The sequence below is a fragment of the Periophthalmus magnuspinnatus genome, chromosome 18 (genome assembly GCF_009829125.3).
Source record: "Periophthalmus magnuspinnatus isolate fPerMag1 chromosome 18, fPerMag1.2.pri, whole genome shotgun sequence".
Taxonomy (NCBI): Eukaryota; Metazoa; Chordata; class Actinopteri; order Gobiiformes; family Gobiidae; genus Periophthalmus; species Periophthalmus magnuspinnatus.
The window spans coordinates 6,672,224-6,690,347 of NC_047143.1; the positions used below are offsets into that span (position 1 = coordinate 6,672,224).

The 18,124-nt window shown below is 40.9% G+C and overlaps 1 protein-coding gene across 1 annotated transcript in view; it reads left to right on the forward strand.

Moving 5' to 3' along the window:
- si:ch73-335l21.1 (insulin receptor substrate 1-B) overlaps window positions 1-18,124 on the forward strand; it is a 41,564-nt gene that overhangs the window by 6,806 nt on the left and 16,634 nt on the right. The window contains exons 2-3 of the mRNA XM_033983351.2: window positions 6,464-6,765; window positions 6,938-10,055. Of these exons, the coding sequence (XP_033839242.1) occupies window positions 6,464-6,765; window positions 6,938-10,055 (3,420 nt within the window). The remainder of the gene's footprint in view (window positions 1-6,463; window positions 6,766-6,937; window positions 10,056-18,124) is intronic.

Here is an 18,124-nt window from a genome sequence, read left to right on the forward strand (position 1 = left end):
TTTCATATGCTTGGTGTTTGTTTTTTTATCCGCAACAATAAATTGTATTGCAAATATTATGCAATGGCAGTAAATGGTCTTTACTACCTTTTATTGATCTGACTAAGGCTTCTGAATTGATATCCGATCCATCCTAAAGTCTTTATAATAGAACCCATTACATGTTCTGAGGAAAAAAAAAAAGCTTTTCACTGATCTTAGAATTTAACACAGCCCTTTTCTCTCACTGGGGTAGACCACTTTATTAGCACAAGGTGTTCCTAATAAAATGGCCATTGTGTGCATGTAGATAACTCATGATATCCAGCTACTGTATTTACAGTTTACAGTAAAACCCAGCTGGTATAAGTGTTGCTACTGGCCCCTTGTCATTTACGTGCCTATTTTTGATTGACGGCTAACTATAGCTCACGGCAACAGCATCCATTTAGCGGATGAGTACCCATATGTTGGACTTGACAGAGTGGTGTGCCTCAGGATGCAGAGGAACCATTTACAGTGGGTGCTATTGATTGCTGACTGTTTGATCTTAAGCCATTACAGCGCTGGTCGGGGGGTCAGAAAGTTCAGTAGTTGGATTTATAAGCTGTTGGGACTACATTAGATAAGAGCACAAACCTGTAGAGTTCTTCTCATGGGAAATGCTATAGAACATTGTATGCTGTCTGGATGTACCTCATGTCCAGATTGTAATACCTTGGAGAAATTAAATAGAATAGAAATGTAATATTAACACAAATCGTTCAGGCTGACCTCTGCAGCTTAATTTAATTTAAAGAGATAAGGGACCTATATATTATTGAGTGTGTGTGGGAGAAAATTCATAACATAATTATTTAAAAACCAGGGGCGAAATGTTGTGATTCAGTAATGGAAGTAATACCTAGGCCTGTCACAATAACATATTTTGGAGTTTGATATCTTGCTGAAGTAAATATAGACAATAAACGATAATATTGAAACAAATATATGCGATTGACAACCCAAGAGCAGATTTAAACCACAAAAACTATTCTAAATGTACAATATTGTTGAAAAATCCTGAGCTGCATAAATAAACAGCTGAATAAAACACTTTAGTACTTAGTTTGCATCTGTAATGAGTCAGAAGTTATTAATTCAACTTTTTAGGGCTTAAATCTTATCGTATAGTCAAAAAATAACATTTGAATTTCCCAGTAGTGTAAAGAAAAGGTACACCCGATAAATATTGATCCCCAAAAAATATTATTCAAGCTTTTATATATTGAACGATAAGTCGATATTGTAATAATTGTGACAGGCCTAGTACTACCTGCAGTCAGACTATACAGACTCTATAACTGACCAAAGGACATTTTATATCAAAGACTCTATTAAATCAAAATATCAATCAAAATTATACACCTTATTGGTAATTATTCTCTATCTATTGTTAAAAATGTATTTGGAAGATTTCAATGTGCAATAGAAATACTTGGTTGGTTTCTAGTTCTCTGTATACTCGATGGGAAGCAATACTAGATGTGTAACACCATGTTGTTACTATGACATTTTGGATAAACTGAAGTGCTCTGGTGCTTTTTTGACAGGTAATGTTCTTGTGTAATTAAAGCTATGCCGCTAATAAAATCCATTTCTACTGTAAAAAAAAAAAACATCAAATTAAACTGAAACATTATTATGCAAACTACAGTGTTAAAATGTGGGAAAGCGGCCTTGTCTCTGCAGAACCACATGTTCCTGCCAAATGAGTTGTTTTGTTTTTTTTTTAAACTACAAACTCTACTTCCGAGCAGCTTCATGGCTCCTTGAACTGGCTGTTGGGGCTTTTTCTGTCAAACAGGCCAACCTTGCAAGCACCAGACGTATTTTCATGCGCTTTTGTATTCTTGTGGGTAACAGGAACCACATGTGAGATGGACCCAGGGCTGTTCTGGTGCCGGAGGAAGCATTGTGTCCTCCGTGTGGGCCTTGGTGCGGCTCGACAGATGTTGGGAGATGGATAACGCGATAGGAAGTGGAGGAGCTGAAGACTAAAAGGGTACACATGGCAGCCAGAGATTAGGGAGCTATCGGGTTCATCTGCGGACACAGCTGCATGCTATCTGCCCTCGCAGTTAACCTGGAATGGCACAGGGGGTGGTTTAGCGCAGTAGCAGGGATGGTGTTAAAAAATAAGTTTAAGGTCTTTGATTTTCAGTGCATTATTAATGGTATTACAGCATCACAGCATGCAGGGAAGTGAGGTCAGGAACTTGAAAGAGAACCTGGTTAGAGCTTTAGTGGCAGGCAGGCTTTTCCTGATTTACTGCCTGCATTTGCAACTAAGAAGTAAGATTTTGTTGTAAATCTTGTTGTCTAGTCTCTTTTTTTGGCTCTTTGCAATACTTGTCAACACCTTATTGGCTTACAGTATATCAAGTCTAGATCTCTGCCATGGCTGTGCAACTGCCAATGTGAAAACACTTGTCCTTTTACATTGTAACACTTAATTTTCCTTCTTTTTTTGACATTTTTGAAGTTTTAACCTGCAGGCACTGTCTGATAACAATAGCCCCCCCCTGCATTGCTTGCTGTGTGTGAACTATTATCTCCCCTCAAGACCTCCACAGGAGACCTACTTTCTTAGGATTTGTGTGATAACCATAACAATAATCAGACTGTCACTGGGCGAATAGCTGCCAATATCACAGCAAGCATCTAAGAGCCCTGAGGGATCAACATTTTGTCCAACTATATACTTGTCTTAAACCTACTCAAAAAGCCTAGATTGCAGGGTGCCTCTTTTGCAAATTTAAGTCATAGTTAAAATCCTGACTGAGAAAATTGCGTTAGATTATGGGCCTTTTAATATGCAGTTTATGATCTCAGGGGAGGTGGCAAACAAACTTGAATGAATAGACTACAGTGTCTGCTCTAGGCGCTGCCATTCTCGAACTGCACGTAAACATACACCGCGAGCCAAAAAACTAATCTTAAGTTATTTCAAGTGTAAACGCTATACTAACTTTACACTGAAAAAGTTAATTCACCTTGTATGAACTTAAAGAGCAGGAGCGAAATAGCCTTCAAGGGGACAAGAAGGTGGACTGTAAAGAGTTTTGCACACGATGCCCATATTCAACCAGCAGGTCTCACTGCCTCCAGGTGTGTTCCCTCTTTCAAGTGCATCTTCTTTGTCCTCATAGCATCACCTGCTGCGGGTCGTTTGTCCTACCATGCCATCCTATAGGGGGGAAAGGCCTCCATTTCTTTGCACAAATGAAAAAACAAAAACCTTTCACTACCTGACAGTCCTCCAGAGAAAAGCAAGTGGCAATCTATAATTTATTGCAGTCTGTAAGATCAACCCTAGCTTTATGTAACCGCAAAAGAAATGCCATGTTAAATCATACAACGCAGTGTGTACCCTTCTGGATTTAGGGACAACTCCTTGAGGCTTATTTTGAGTGACACTACAGTCGAGTGCTTTTAAGGGCACAAAGTTAAGGTTAAGAACAAACGGTGCCCACTACAGGAAGGAGCAATTTTGTGGCACTTAAGCTCTTCTTAAGAGTGTGACTGAACACGGTGAGTTGGCATGGCAATCCATCTTAAAACAACCAAGTTACATTTTTAATTGGTAAGGCAAGGTTTATTTGAATTACTTTGTGTATATGCAAAGTGCTTTACAGAATAAGAAAGATCTTAAAATCACAATACAAAACCTAAATATTCATCATAGAATTAACATTAAAACACTTCTATTTAGCTGTGTCATATGCACAGCTAAACAGAACCATTTTGAACTTGGATTTAATCATTGTTAAAGTAGTATTTAAAGGTGCAGTATGTAACATTTCTGGTGGAGGGTCCACTACTGCTTTTCTCTATGGATGTTATTGCTTTGCCTGGAAAGTACCACAGTGTCATTGTATGTAACTCATGTCCATCAAGTTACAGCTCAGATCTTTGGAAATGCCACCCAGCTCACATTATGTATATTTTTGCAGTAAAATTTGAATACATCCAAAAATGTGTAAGAGCTACCTTTTATCTTTTGTTTAGTAGAAATTGACAATTTCGGGGCTGAAATTATCCAAATGATTCTAGGGAAGTGTATGGAGTATAAAAACAGAGTGGACCACTTGTATTACCATGTGACATCACAAGGTAAAACAGAGTGTTTTCTGTTTGAGAGAAGAACAGAAATATGAAATATGCAGGATCTGTGTGTCAATGAAACAAAACACAACTCCATGTATGTTTGTGATGAGAAAACATTATAATAACATAGATTGGGAAAAAAAGGCTAATACCAGCCCTTAATAAAAATAAATAGTAAAAATAAACTTATACTACTGCTCCTTTTCACTCTCTGTTACCCCTGACGAAATGGCTCTTTTCTGTCTCCAGCATCTCTCCCTCATTCTCTCAGTGCACACCAAAAATCCCCAAACCTTTCCTTCCTGTTGTAAATCTAAATCAAGGAGGGAAGTAGGGCTCCTTGCACAGAAACATGCAGCACACAAATTCACAACACACAAATTCGCTTTGCATGGCCTTGAATGAGTCATCTAATATAGGGGGGAGTGCCTTCACATACACAGCCACCAAGCCACAGCCTCCACTGCTCTCAACAAAACAGCTATTCTAAGGCTCTTTTAAGTCCCCTGCAGTTTTTTGGGGGAAGAAAACTAGATTTCTGTCTTTTGCAATCACAACAAAATGTTTCTTAAAGGGTCCTTATTACACCATTTTCTGATCTATGTTACAATGTTGTTTCCTCATCAAAAACATACAAAATTGTGTTTTGTCTCATTCACACAGGTTTAGCACACAAACCCTGCATATTTAGGCTGAGTTCTTCTCTCAAACTGAAAACACTCCGTTCCACCTTGTGATGTCATGTGGTAATACAGGAAGTGCTCCACTGTGTTTTTAAACTCCATACACCTTCAGTAAAATCATTTGGATGATTTCAGCCTTGGAATTGCCCACCTCACTGAACTAAAGGTAAAAATAGCTGTTAACTTGAAAACTACCATTTCATGACATTACAAGGTGGAACAGCATTTTGAGCTTTGGAGATGTAGATGTTGAGTAATAATAAAGGATTACTCAAACTCAAATGTGTGAATGAAACAAAACACAACTCCAGTTATATTTTTTAGGAGGTAACAACATTATAACATGGCTTAAAGCTCACAAGAGTCAGTTTTGCGTAATATAGGACCCTTAAAGAGGATCTAGGGAGGTATTTGTCATAACGGAAGCTTGGGTAATGTGGGGAGCACTGTGCTTGCTTGGCTTATTATTCACATATGGTTGTCAATGAGGGATTCCTGCTGCAGCAGCCCTGGGAAACAAGGAGAAAATGTATGCAGATGTATATGAGCGCTTTAGTGCCATGTGACCGCCCTGGTCCCAAAGCCCTTTGTGAAGCTCCCTGTGAATATGATTTTCATACACAGACTGATAATCAGGCAGGTGATTGCACTGCTTTTTCAGGCAGTGCCTCTGATGCTGTCAATAAGATAAATGGAAGAACATTTTCAAATGACTGATGTCATGTTCAAACCGATCCAAACTGGAAAATCTCCAGACAGTGTTTTGAAATATAGTATCTTATATTTTACTTACATATGCTTGCTTGAAGTCTTGCATAACTTTAGGGTGATTCGAATCCTTCTTACAGTATATCCATGTTTAATCGTATATTTCCTGACTATACCTTGGCTGGATGCCAATGTAGAATAAGTCCAATCATTGAGATAAATCTAATATCAGCTCAGACGGTCAGTTCTACAGCTTGATATAATTAGAGCCATTTTAAGCTTAATAGGCACATTTACTTTATCTGATGGCCAATAACTGAAAACAGGTGGCCAAATGCTGTTGAGTAGTTATGTGAGCCTGTCACTTTTCCACTGTGGCGAGTGTAGAAAGATCAGATTAACAAGAGGCTTTCTGTTGTGCTCAGTAATTACTATGTCTGAACCGGGCACCTAATACAAGGGCTGAATGGAGTGCTTGTGTTTCCTAAAAACTGTTTTACTACTAACTGTTCATGTGTAGACATAGGTGCCTCTTACTGAGTGCTTCACTCTCCTACCGACATAAGTGTTTTGCTTTATAAGCATTGTCCAGGCTTTTCCACAGGGGTTGTTTTTGACGAAGTCATCATTTTAAGAGGGTCAACTGTCAACAGTTTCATCATGTCAGGAAGTGTATCTACAGGAGAAGAATGAGACCCCAGGTATGAAGCCTGCAGCAGGTTCAACTGGTCTCAGCCAAGCTGCTGCTTGTGCACTAAAAGCTCAAATCTAACCAAAAATCTAAGAAAAGCAAAATAAAGGCTACTTACCCTCACAAAAGGTAAATAGGGGTTCTTTCACCTGGTGTTCACTTTGCCCTAACCAAGCGAGTGAAGGTCACAACACTGATATTACAGCAAGAAAATAGTTAATCTTTAATTTTTAATTTTTTTTTTCATTTGTAGGTAAAAATCCGACAGACAATGGGGCTGCAGAGGACTACGGCGTGCCCAATCCTGGACCGGCTTTCAAAGAAGTCTGGCAAGTGAAGGTGTGGCCAAAAGGCTTGGGCCAGGCCAAGAACTTGGTGGGGATCTACCGCCTCTGCCTCACTGACAAGACTGTCAACTTTGTCAAACTCAACTCGGATGCTGCTGCTGTAGTTCTACAACTGATGAATGTCCGACGATGTGGTCACTCTGAAAACTTCTTCTTTGTGGAGGTTGGACGGTCCGCCGTAACAGGCCCTGGCGAGTTTTGGATGCAGGTACATTTGCAATTAGGACTCCCTTTATGTTTGCAACTGAAGTTAAAGAGTTCACCCACATGTTTTACCCTACATCTGAGTTTAAAAAAACTAAATCTTCTCTTTAAAATCTTTGTGCTTTGTACTGGGATAGACATTGTCCATTTTAACTGCAGGATTTTTTGCTTCCTAGGTGGATGATTCCGTGGTGGCCCAAAACATGCATGAGACTCTATTGGAAGCCATGAAGGCGCTGAGTGAGGAGTTTCGCCAACGGAGCAAATCTCAGTCCAGCTCTGGCCCAGGAGGCGGGGCCACGGCCTCTAACCCCATCAGTGTTCCCTCACGTCGCCACCACCCAAACCCTCCTCCTAGCCAAGTGGGCTTCACCCGTCGGCCCCGAACTGAGCCTCCAGGGGGGGCTAATGGAGGAGGTGCTGGGGTGGGCAGTGCCAATGCCTCACCTACTCCGAGGCACAGTTTTCCCAGATCCCGTACTGCCAGTGATGGAGGTAAGACTGAGGAAGGTGGAGTAGGGACCACCCCTCTACAAGGACCAAGTTCCAGCCCCTCAATCAATGGATCCTGCTCTACCACCCCAATCCTCAGGTCAAAATCCACCCGTTCAGTCCCTACAACAGCTGCTAAAACTCTCGGACTAATGAGGTCAATTTCCACCCCAGCATCTTCTGTAACCCCAAACCTGTCATGTAGCTCAGGCCACGGCTCAGATTTTAGTGGAGTACCATCTTCTGCCCCTGGTCCTGGCTCTGGTGCATATAGTCATGTACCCACTCATCGAGCATCTGTTTCCGGTTCCCCCAGTGATTATTGCTCCTCTGATGAGTACGGCTCCAGTCCTGGTGACCACACACTGTTGCCCTCCCCAAGTCTCCCTGGAAGTTCTATGGGAAGTGTAGGTAGCCAGTCCTTAGGAGATGAGGGAGCTAATTATATTCTAATGGGACAGCGAGGTAGTGAGACTGGCAGTGCTAATCAAGGAAGTTTAAACAATAGCCCCAAGCCAGTATCAGGCAGCAGTGCTCAGTCTCAGAGCAGGAGAGTTTTGCGGCGTTCTTCCAGTCGTGAATGTGAAGCAGAGCGGAGGTTGTTAAGTAAGCGGGCGTCACTTCCTCCAATGGCTCTGGAGAGACTGGCACCTCGGCAGAGAAGGGCAGAGGAGCCTACAGATGAAGAATCGGCTGACTATGCCATCATGTCGCGAAGTACAAGCCGTGAATCTTTCACTTCAACTCCTTCTTCCACACAGAGACAGTCAGTCGCAGGTGGGAGTGGCGGAAGTGGTGGGAGTGGATACTTGGATGTAGCTAGTGAGTTTAAAACTGAAGGAGGAGGTGGGAATATAGATGTTGGCGTGGACAATGGTTATATGTCAATGTTGCCTGGTGTTACTCAGCCCCAGGCTTCAGTCTCCCAGTCCATGGCTGTGTCTGTCCCTGAATTGGAGTCTAAACCTGCAGATGACTATATGGCCATGACACCAAACAATAGTGTTTCCCCTCCACAACAAATCAGGCCTCCAACCTCAGATGGCTATATGATAATGTCACCCAACAGCAGCTGCTCTCCAGACCAGCGAGGGGGGCTATCGGGCGGGGCTTGGGTAAGCAGCGGCAGTGCAGACAGCAGGGCAGGAAGTGACTATATGAACATGTCCCCTATCAGTGCACGCTCTGTTAACGGCAGTCCTCCTCCGGATCACACCGGACATTTGGAAAACAGTTCTCATCAGCAAACCCCCAAGATGGTGTACTCTTACTACTCTCTGCCTCGCTCATACAAACATAACCCCTCTGGACATTTTGATGATGGGCCGGGGAGAGGCAGGAGGGCCAGTGCTAGCAGGGGTATTGGAGGAGGGCGGGCTGCATCGGGGCGCCAGGAGCAAACGGCACCTGGTAATTCAGCCAGTGGTCGTCATCTGTCTCTGTCATCATCCTCCTACTCCTCCAGTTCAGCCAGCAGCGAAAGCCTGGGGGAAAGCGAAGAGAGACCGCCCCTCGGAGCAAGTAGTAAAGCAACATCATCTCACCTCAAAGATGGAAATAAGCCACCACAGAAACAGACTTCAAATGGGTTGCCAAAACAAGGTGGTCACACTAAAAGTAGACCTGTGAGCTTGTTCGTTGATATTTCAAAAGCCAATACACTTCCTCGTGTGCGGGAGAATCCACTGCCCCCAGAACCCAAGAGTCCTGGGGAGTATGTTAGCATTGAGTTTAAGGAAGAGAAGAGCAGCCATGTTCGTGTTGGAGGAGGTCGTGGGAGGGGTCTCAGACATGGCCTATCCCTGCCCCATGGCTCCAGTACCCAGCAAACCCAGAACAGACCAGTTTCTTGCCTGGGTAACTTTATCCCTCTCTCCCGCAGCCCATCCGCCCCCATCACGCCACCAGCCTCTTCTGAGTATGTTAACATGGACTTAGGCCCCTCTCCTTCACCATCACCTCATTCACACACCCCTTTAGTTTTTCCTACTTTCCACAGTCCACCCACCCCACCAGTGCTGGCCCATGCACCCAAATCTAGCAATGAGGGGACAACCAGTTTGAATGAAGAGCAGGTGGAAGTGGCAGAAGCCCCACGTCGCAAAAGCAGAGAAAAAGCCCCCTCAGTTACTGAATCTGAGTCCCCAACATCCTGCAATGACTACACAGAGATGGCCTTTAGCTTGAATAGCAATGCCACCACTACCAGTGTCTCCCCTGAGGCTCCTTCCCCAAACAGAACTGAACCGTCTGTCCCCGTCCTGTCCAGAGGTCTGGACTTCCCTCTCACCAAAGGACCCAACCCAGACCATGGCGCCAAAGTAATTCGGGCAGATCCCCAAGGACGAAGAAGGCACTGCTCAGAAACCTTTTTGGCTCCACCACCTGTTCCCACCTCTACATCCACATCCTCAACTTCCACTGCCACTCTTTTCCCAGAGCATGCCCAGGCTGTAGCACGCCGTTTGGGGTTCGACGGCATGCTTTGGGGCAACGGTGCTGTGACTGACCCTCCCACTCAACCCCTTCCTATAAACAACCAGACTTCATCCACAGAGCAAGGCCTTAACTACATAGACTTGGACTTGGCCAGCAAAGAGGCCCCCCATCTGGGTTTGGATGGGCCATCAGGAAGCCAGGCCGCCTCTCGCCTCTTCTCCCTGCTCACCGGAGGCTCTGGCGTCAGCGGGGTCGGGACAGCAGTCGGGGGCAACAACGGCTCCAGTCTGAACACGTACGCAAGCATTGACTTCTACAAATCTGAAGAGCTGCGAACACAAAGTGGAAGCAAGGAGGGAACAGGTAAGAGATGGCTAAATATATCCCCTTTTCTTTCCATAAAACAAAGCGTCTCTCGTCTCCCTGCTCTCTCCTCACTCTCTGTCCTCCTTCTGTCTGTCACAATTTAGATTTCCGTCAGATAAATCCAATCACTGTTGCAATGAAGCGTCACCTGGCGCCAGATTAAAATAACACCAGTGTAATTCATTTTACTACTCTGTGTAAGCCACAACAGATATGGATCAGCACACAAGTCAATACAATGTTTGTTTTTGTTTTTTTACATGCTCTGTTTTTGTTTAATCTTATTTATGAATAAAAAAACAGACCTAGTGAAATATCAACATCAATCTATTCAGTGTGTAACCTATTTTTGTTGCCTAGTACAGGCCAACCCAAAGTCATTATTATACACAGATATTGGGGCCATATACACTTAGTAAAGATTGCCACAATAGACAATATGATACCCTGTCACAAATACACTTATTATTAACTAGACCTCTCATGATAATTACTATATCGACTTATCGTTCAATACATGATATATGGAAGAATTTTTGGGGGCCAATATTTATTGAGGGACTTTTTCTTTGCACTAGTGGGGAACTTTTTGTAATTTCTTGTTCTTGATTTGACCTTTAGATGGTTAATTAAGTGTTAAATGTTTCATGTATTTATTGCAGCTCATGTTCATTGACAGTGCTGTACATATAGAATAGTTTTAAGGGGTAATCCTGCTTTGGGATTATTGTGTCAGTGACAAAATAGCATTCGGTATATCGTGTATATTTTCTCAACCAATATATTACTCTTCAAAATTTGTTATCGTGACAGGCTTACTATGAGAATTACTATTACTACATAAAGATGACAAAGGCATCTTCTGGTCCAACTGAGCCATTGTACTTTTGCCATCTCACAATAACACGAACACTGCAGCAGAATGAATGGCTCTCTATTGAAGCACCCAGACTTGCGTTGATGCACTGAATTTTGACCCTTTTTTTCATTGACCCTTTTGCCAATGAGATATTGAGTGGGATGCTTGATAACTGGGACCTCCTATATACAATTGAAATTTTAAATATTGCAAAGGGTAAGAGTAAGAAGTTCAAATGAATTATTAAATTATTGGTTTTGGTCAATGCATCATAGTAATTCACACACAACTCACAGGCAGAAATGAAGAGCTTGGCTTATGCTCATGGTTGTATTCAAAGTAAGGTGTGGTAATAATGGGGCATAGATGTGCCACTTAACCTTGATGGTTTAAATCACTGTAACTAGCATGCCATCTAATCATAATGCATTACTATTTATTATTTAATTATATTTCTCTTGCCTTTGTTGGCATTAAATTGGGACACTAGCTAACTCATGCAGATTTTGCATCTAAAGCAGCCAGTAAATGAGAGAGATTTATATGCAACAATAAAGTACTTAGTAGTTGTACTTAACCTTCTTCTACAGGGCTCCCGCTGAATGCCTCCTGCCAAGCCTAGTTGTTTATGTAGCTTGCGCTAGTCTATACTTGATTTGTACTTTTGTGAAACCTCCCGGGTTTCTCTTGAACACTCAACTCCACATTTGGGTTTGGTAAAGAATTTAAAGCATTAGTGAAAATTCATCATGGGATCTTGCGGTGAGGGAGGCATAGTTCGGCTCAACAGTTAGTTTAGCAAGTTCTTCATGTCTCTGTCCATAGATTGCCATTCTGTTTTTTATTATGAAATTTTAGCTGTGTTAGTTGAAGCATGCAGCGTTGACTGAGTGTATTTTGGAGAAGAATGCTTGGGGCTTCCTCAGTGGGACCATATGTGCACGGCTGTACGTCAGAAGGGCGGAGGAGGAGCGGGGGGAATGTTACACGTTGGCTGTGAATGTTGAGATGAGGCCAGTGTTTGGCTCACACTGCTCTCCAATGCCCGTGTACAGTGTTCCCCCCTCCTTTCATCACTCCATCCCACCCCCTCTTTCCTTTTTCAATAAATGATCCTTTTGTTCGCGTGTTGTGCCGCACTGGGCTGACAGACCTAAGCAGGGCCCTGTCCATAGACCCTCCTCAAATTCACTCTGTAATTTGCGTCTTCTGTGTTCTTTTCAAAGTTCTTAAGACGCCCTCCCCAGGTTTGAATCCAGTCCATGCCATTGTGTGTTGTGTTTTCAATTCTCCCTCACATCTTTGTCCTTGTGTGACATCAAGACTGGCAGATTTTTGAAATTCCTTCCTTCCCTTCTGCTCACTACGTGCTCTTTTGTTCAACCGATTCTCATCTTTTGGCGCCTTCTCTTTTGTCACCAGATCATTATAGAGAAGGGGACTCTTTGCTGGAACAGTTTGACTCAAAAGAAATCTAGAATTAAGTGAAACTCTATTTAAGTGCAGGGCAACCCAACTTAAAACACCCCAGTTATCTGTCATTACAGGGTTTTAACTCCGACAAGCAGTGACTTGTATAGGAACTGTGTGTCTCAAGTGTGCTTGGTTTGGCATAGCCTTCTGAGAGCTAAAAAAGAACAGCAGTAGTGGGAAGTGTGCCAACAACAATCCTGTTGGACACCACTTATGTAATGCACAATGCATAAAAATACTTTTATTCAGCTTAGAAGCAAATTTATCATTTTACTGTTTTGTATTTTTATCAAATTTTAACTAATAACCTCTCCTGTGCAATTGTTTAAAATATGTACTGCATGCCACTGACTCCCCACAACCAGAGGATTCCCTTGACCTTCACTAAAACAGGGGGAGCATGGCTTTACAACATCTTTCAGACAAAATGTTTTAATTTAATATTAAATCATGCACCACTCCCACAGCCCCTGCAGTAAATAAACATGCAAGAGAATCTTATTATGTGCACTCCCAGTTGTCCCTTAGAGATTTTATTTCTTCTCCATCTGGCAGAGGGTGTTTGCCAACCTCAAAATAACCTGTGGCACTTTCAAAACATTTCCCAGAGAGACTATCTTTGAGAAAAATAAAATGATGAATTGGATTTTTGATAGTGCTCTTAATCTAGACTGGGGTCAATTAAGTTTAATTTTTAATTCTAAAGTCATTCTGTAATGACACCTCTTCACACTCTTAATTAATTTCTAAGAGCAATGTCAGAACTGAAATCGCAGGTATGAATGCAAAAACAACTCCAAACATCTGATTTAAAATGACACATAACATGGTCAAGAGCACATATTTGCAGTTTCAACAAATTCAAAAGAATGCTGATTTTAGATAATGGCATCTTTGTCCTACATGGTGCGACAGTCCGGGCCAGCGGTAGGTTAGACCAACAGCACTACTGTTATGTAAAGCACCACCACGTGGATGGGACATGACCTCAGTCTGTGTAGTTGTGTGCATCTGTGTGCAAGTGCTGAAGGCAGACACAGCTCCAGTTTGCAACACAGCCCCTTAACTCACAACTAAACCATTCAATATGTTCAAATAATTGCAGATGTGGAAATATAAAAAAACTGTATCACTGTAAAATGTATTCTTGAGAAATGAATAATCTAAATATAATCAAGATACTGTCCACATTTGCACTGATACGTCTTTTGATGATGTTATGATGCTGTTGGATGACCTCCAGCAATGCTTAGTTGGCAAGGTGGGAGATTAGCACTTGATTAAGTTTGAAGCTTGTAAAAAACATTAATTTACTGGCAATTTAACTTCTAATTAGCCTCTAAGCTTGTCCACTCTCTCTTGCTCCACACACACATCATTTCAATATAAACAGAAATGACTCACCTACATGTTGAACTATGATATGTACTCTCCATTCTTCAACCTTGGTTTTGTTTCCTAACCTAATTTCTGCTTCCTGCATGTGCGTTACCCCCATGTGTAGATGAGGTTACAAAAAGACGTGTATATAGGCTCAAGCCAAGGCCATGTAATTGTCTAAAGTTGTTTTGGTATGAGTGGTGGGTTCAGGGAGTCACCAAACAGTGCGTACATAGCAACAATTCTGTAGTGTTTGGGTTAAGTAGAGTGTTGAAAGCTGCCTTTTGATCCGTGTGTGCGTTTTAGCACTGGAAAGCTGAGGAGTTCTTTCCCAGTGAATCCAAAAACAGACTTTGATGAGGTCATCCACACTCCAGCGGGAAGGGTTCATCCCAGACCTCCTCTTCTGTCTAATTAGGCGGATCTCACGGCTGGAACAGTAATCCGAATAGAATACAAAACATGTGCATCAGCTCTGTGGCTGGTATGAGGCTTTGTCCAGCGGCTGTTTGTGATAGGACAGTCCCCTCGATAAAACAGCAGCTGGCCAGTACGTTTCTATTCAAGTGTATTTATTTAACACTTTTAAAAACTACTTCAGCTGCTTGGTAGGCATTTTAAGAGCTTTTGTACATCCATTTAAGATTAAAAAGTCTTGTATCAATTCGCTAGGGCAAACATTAACTACTTTAGTAATCGAATAATTTTTTCGGGACCATATAGTCTCTAAAACATGGCAAATGTTAAGCAAACAGGTTTTATGACTACTTTAAAATGATACTGGAAACATTTAGATTTGGTGTTTTTGGAAGAAAAAAACTATTGTCTGTAAATGTTTGTCAGGATGTTTTCGAGCAACATCACTTCATCTGGGTTAAATTGAATAAAAATCTCATTCACATGCTTTATGCAGTACAAACAACTAACTGATTAATTCAATGACTAAACACTAGACTAACTTAAAAAAAATAGTTTAGTTGCAGTCCCACTATTTATTACTAATACAAAAATGCCATGTTTTAAGTGAAAACAAAGAAGTACGTGCCTTAATGCACTTGTCAAACTGTGTCGAAATAAAAACTTAACAGGGGCACAATAAGAATAATGTTGGACAATTAATGAAGTACCTTTTTACATTTTACATTTTATTTTCAAGACGCCATTGTGATAATCAATCCCCTTTTTCACCACTACTTATTTTGTTCTCCACTTCTATTTTCTTAATTGTTCTGGTACAAATGAAAACAAATTTGCTGCTATCCATAGGAGGTGTCAACAACTTAACAGCTCTTTGTTGTGATGATGTTTGCGGTGACGTCATCTCCCATTGGGTACCACGTTTTTTTAATGCCGAAGTTAGCGGACCTCTCTACCAGGGTTTCTTTTATTAAGTCATTTTAGATCAATATTGTGATTTAAAATGTCCAGATTACAATTTAATGATCCACGGATGCCAGATTGTAACTGTACAGCGGACAATAGATCTTAAAACAATGTATATAATGTATATTTCAGTCAGATGGAGAAGTTTGTTTGGCAATCAATTTATTTTCTTGCAATATAGATGATTGTGTTTGCCAATATATAATGCAGCCCTACCCAAATCTCAATAATATCAGATCATTCACTAGATGTATTTATTGTTATGAAAGTGTGTCTTTCATTTATCTGGGATCTACATTGGATCATTGTACATTTTATTGCCAGGTTCTTTCCAGCCTCTCTGCTATGTATCTTTTACCATGATCTGTAAAAGTCCCACTGTGGAAAATGAGACAGTATCATCAATCTTTGTGGGATATTATAAATGTAGGCCCGTAGGAACTCTTATGGGAAAACTAGGGGACTTTGATTCTTTGTGTAAACTAAATACATACAGTAAATGCACACCTGTAAAAGGGTGTTTTGAAGTTTAAAGTCCAAACATCTCTCTTTCCACTGAAGGGCGTGTTGTCATTTCAGGTTAAAAAAAGTCAGTTTATTGCTCAGTGATGCAGGTGCACACCAGATGTAAAGATAACCCTGAGAATCTATGTCAGTTACGGTTTGTCAAGATAACTGTTGTTCTGTAGCAAGCTGCATAAGTCAGCATTGCAGGGTAAAGCATTAATCTTATAAATCTACAAAACCACAGACCATAAGAACATAGTTATTGTCTCAACACACCTTGCACCTACTGCTCTCTAACAATTTTCTCCTAATTGTTTTATACTTTTGACCCTTATAAAGCTGCAGGTGCATGGGTGTATGGGATGTAATTACCTCAACACAGTTAGTCATGGAATGAGTTCAGACATATTAAAGGCACTGTACCTTATTTTTACAATCTTGAAAAATAGTACTAGTTCATCAAAATGATAATAGTAATAACTTCAGTGCAGACGTATTCCTAATCATTCACCGTGATGAGTCTGGTCTCTGAAACTTGTGAAAAGCACTTACAGAGAGTAATTTTGCAGACACACCGCATGCTAACAGTGCATCAGCTTTAATTTGTGGTTTGTGGATAAGAAAAATGCTTTATAATCAGATGCAAACAGCAGTCTCCTTTTGAGACCTAAGAGCTGATTTTACAATTTATCAGTACTGGGGCAAGACAAATTTTACTTTATTACAATCATATCTATGTAGACAGATCTTTTTTATCATAATGCTTAAACCAATACCAAATATTGTTGTCACAATACTAAAATTTCAAACATGATTTCAGTGCTAAGGAATAGACTTGATACAGCAAAGATAATGAAAAACACTTTCTTTAGACAATAGAATGTGATTTTCTGCATTTAATCATAGTACTTTCTTTTAAATTATCTTTATATTACCATGTGATGTTTATATCTGTGTAACCCCTCAGTCGTCCAGGTAGGTTCCACAGTGGTCCATAGGTGTTTATTAGTCTACGTGGTCTTATACCTGTTCTGATACAGCTCAAGATCATTCTAAAGTTATTCCGGAACGGTTCATTTCTGTCCTGTGAATGTGTCAGATTTTTGATACTTTTGACCACCCATAATTCCAAATGTAGCAGGTGTAGCGTGTCATTCTAAAAGCCTGGAAGAAAAAATGCTAACACCCTCATCTTTGTCTTGTCTTCTTTTACAATGATCTGTTTACAGTATGACGGTGATGAATGACAGCCGCTCTTGCATGTAACACAAAATCAATCAGGCCTTTCCTTAGGGGACCTGTGTTTCCTGACAGAAAAGATTCTCTCTTCAAGACAGGTCTGTTTCCATGTTAGTTACTTTAAGAAACAGAACCCAGTATGTTGCTTGCAGCCCAACCTAAGTGAATAGTGAAGTACTTTGGTTTGCATTGATCTCGTGGCTTAGTCATCACTTACATAAAAGTAGTTGCTTGTGAGTCGATCGACTTTACCCAAGGCTCTCTGTGCAAGGCCAATCTTTCATTGATAAACAGGATATATATAGAGAGGGTGTTTGTGCGTCATTCTGAAGAAAAAAGTCAAAAGTAAATGGAAAGTTACTTGCAGATTCACTGTCTCTTGTATTACTTTAAAAGGCCTATTCATTTTATTCATACACTCAATGGTGTGGGACAAGGCATGACCTCCTTACCTTCTAGTTTATAATGCCACAATTGACATCAAGTGACAAGAAAAGATTAAAGAAACAAAAGTGAAACATATTTCCCTTTGTATTGAGTGGGTGCGCTAAAGCTTTAATGACGATAAACCTGTTTCTCCTTAGTCTACATTGCTTTCATCTCATTTTTTAGGTCCTGCCTCTGCCTTTTACAAACAAGATATCCTTCAACATATATCCTATTCATAAGTTTCTATAGGTAAGATTTTGAGGACATTTAACCATTCAAAAATCCGAATGTTGAGTTTTGAATACTGAATCGCTATGGCAACGATGCAGATTTTTCATCACACTGAAACCCATGCATTTTTTTTTTTTTTTTTTTACATGTTATGATGGTAAACAACAAAGTCTGCGTCATACTGTATTTGCATTGCCGTGGTGACTGGCTATGATAACTTATTCATTTAGTGCACCGGTGTCTACTCTCACTCCCCCGCTGCCTCCTTCTGCTCGTCTAGCACCTCGTTATCACTAGTTTTTTGTTCATTCATCTTCCCAGGACCTTGACCACATTTCACTTTAGGCTTGTCCCAAGACATAGTTGTAGTTTGTGGCCAAGATGTTTTTTTTTCCTTTTTTTTTTACATGATAAGGAGAAACAGAGGTCAATGCCAATAGGTGAGACTGGTGTAGCTTCATTTTTTCACTGTGTCACATGTAGTAGATCAACTGATAAGACAAGGTCTAGATCTGTGCGCGGTGGTGATTAATTCCTGTAATTTCAGGCGCTAACTTAGTATCTA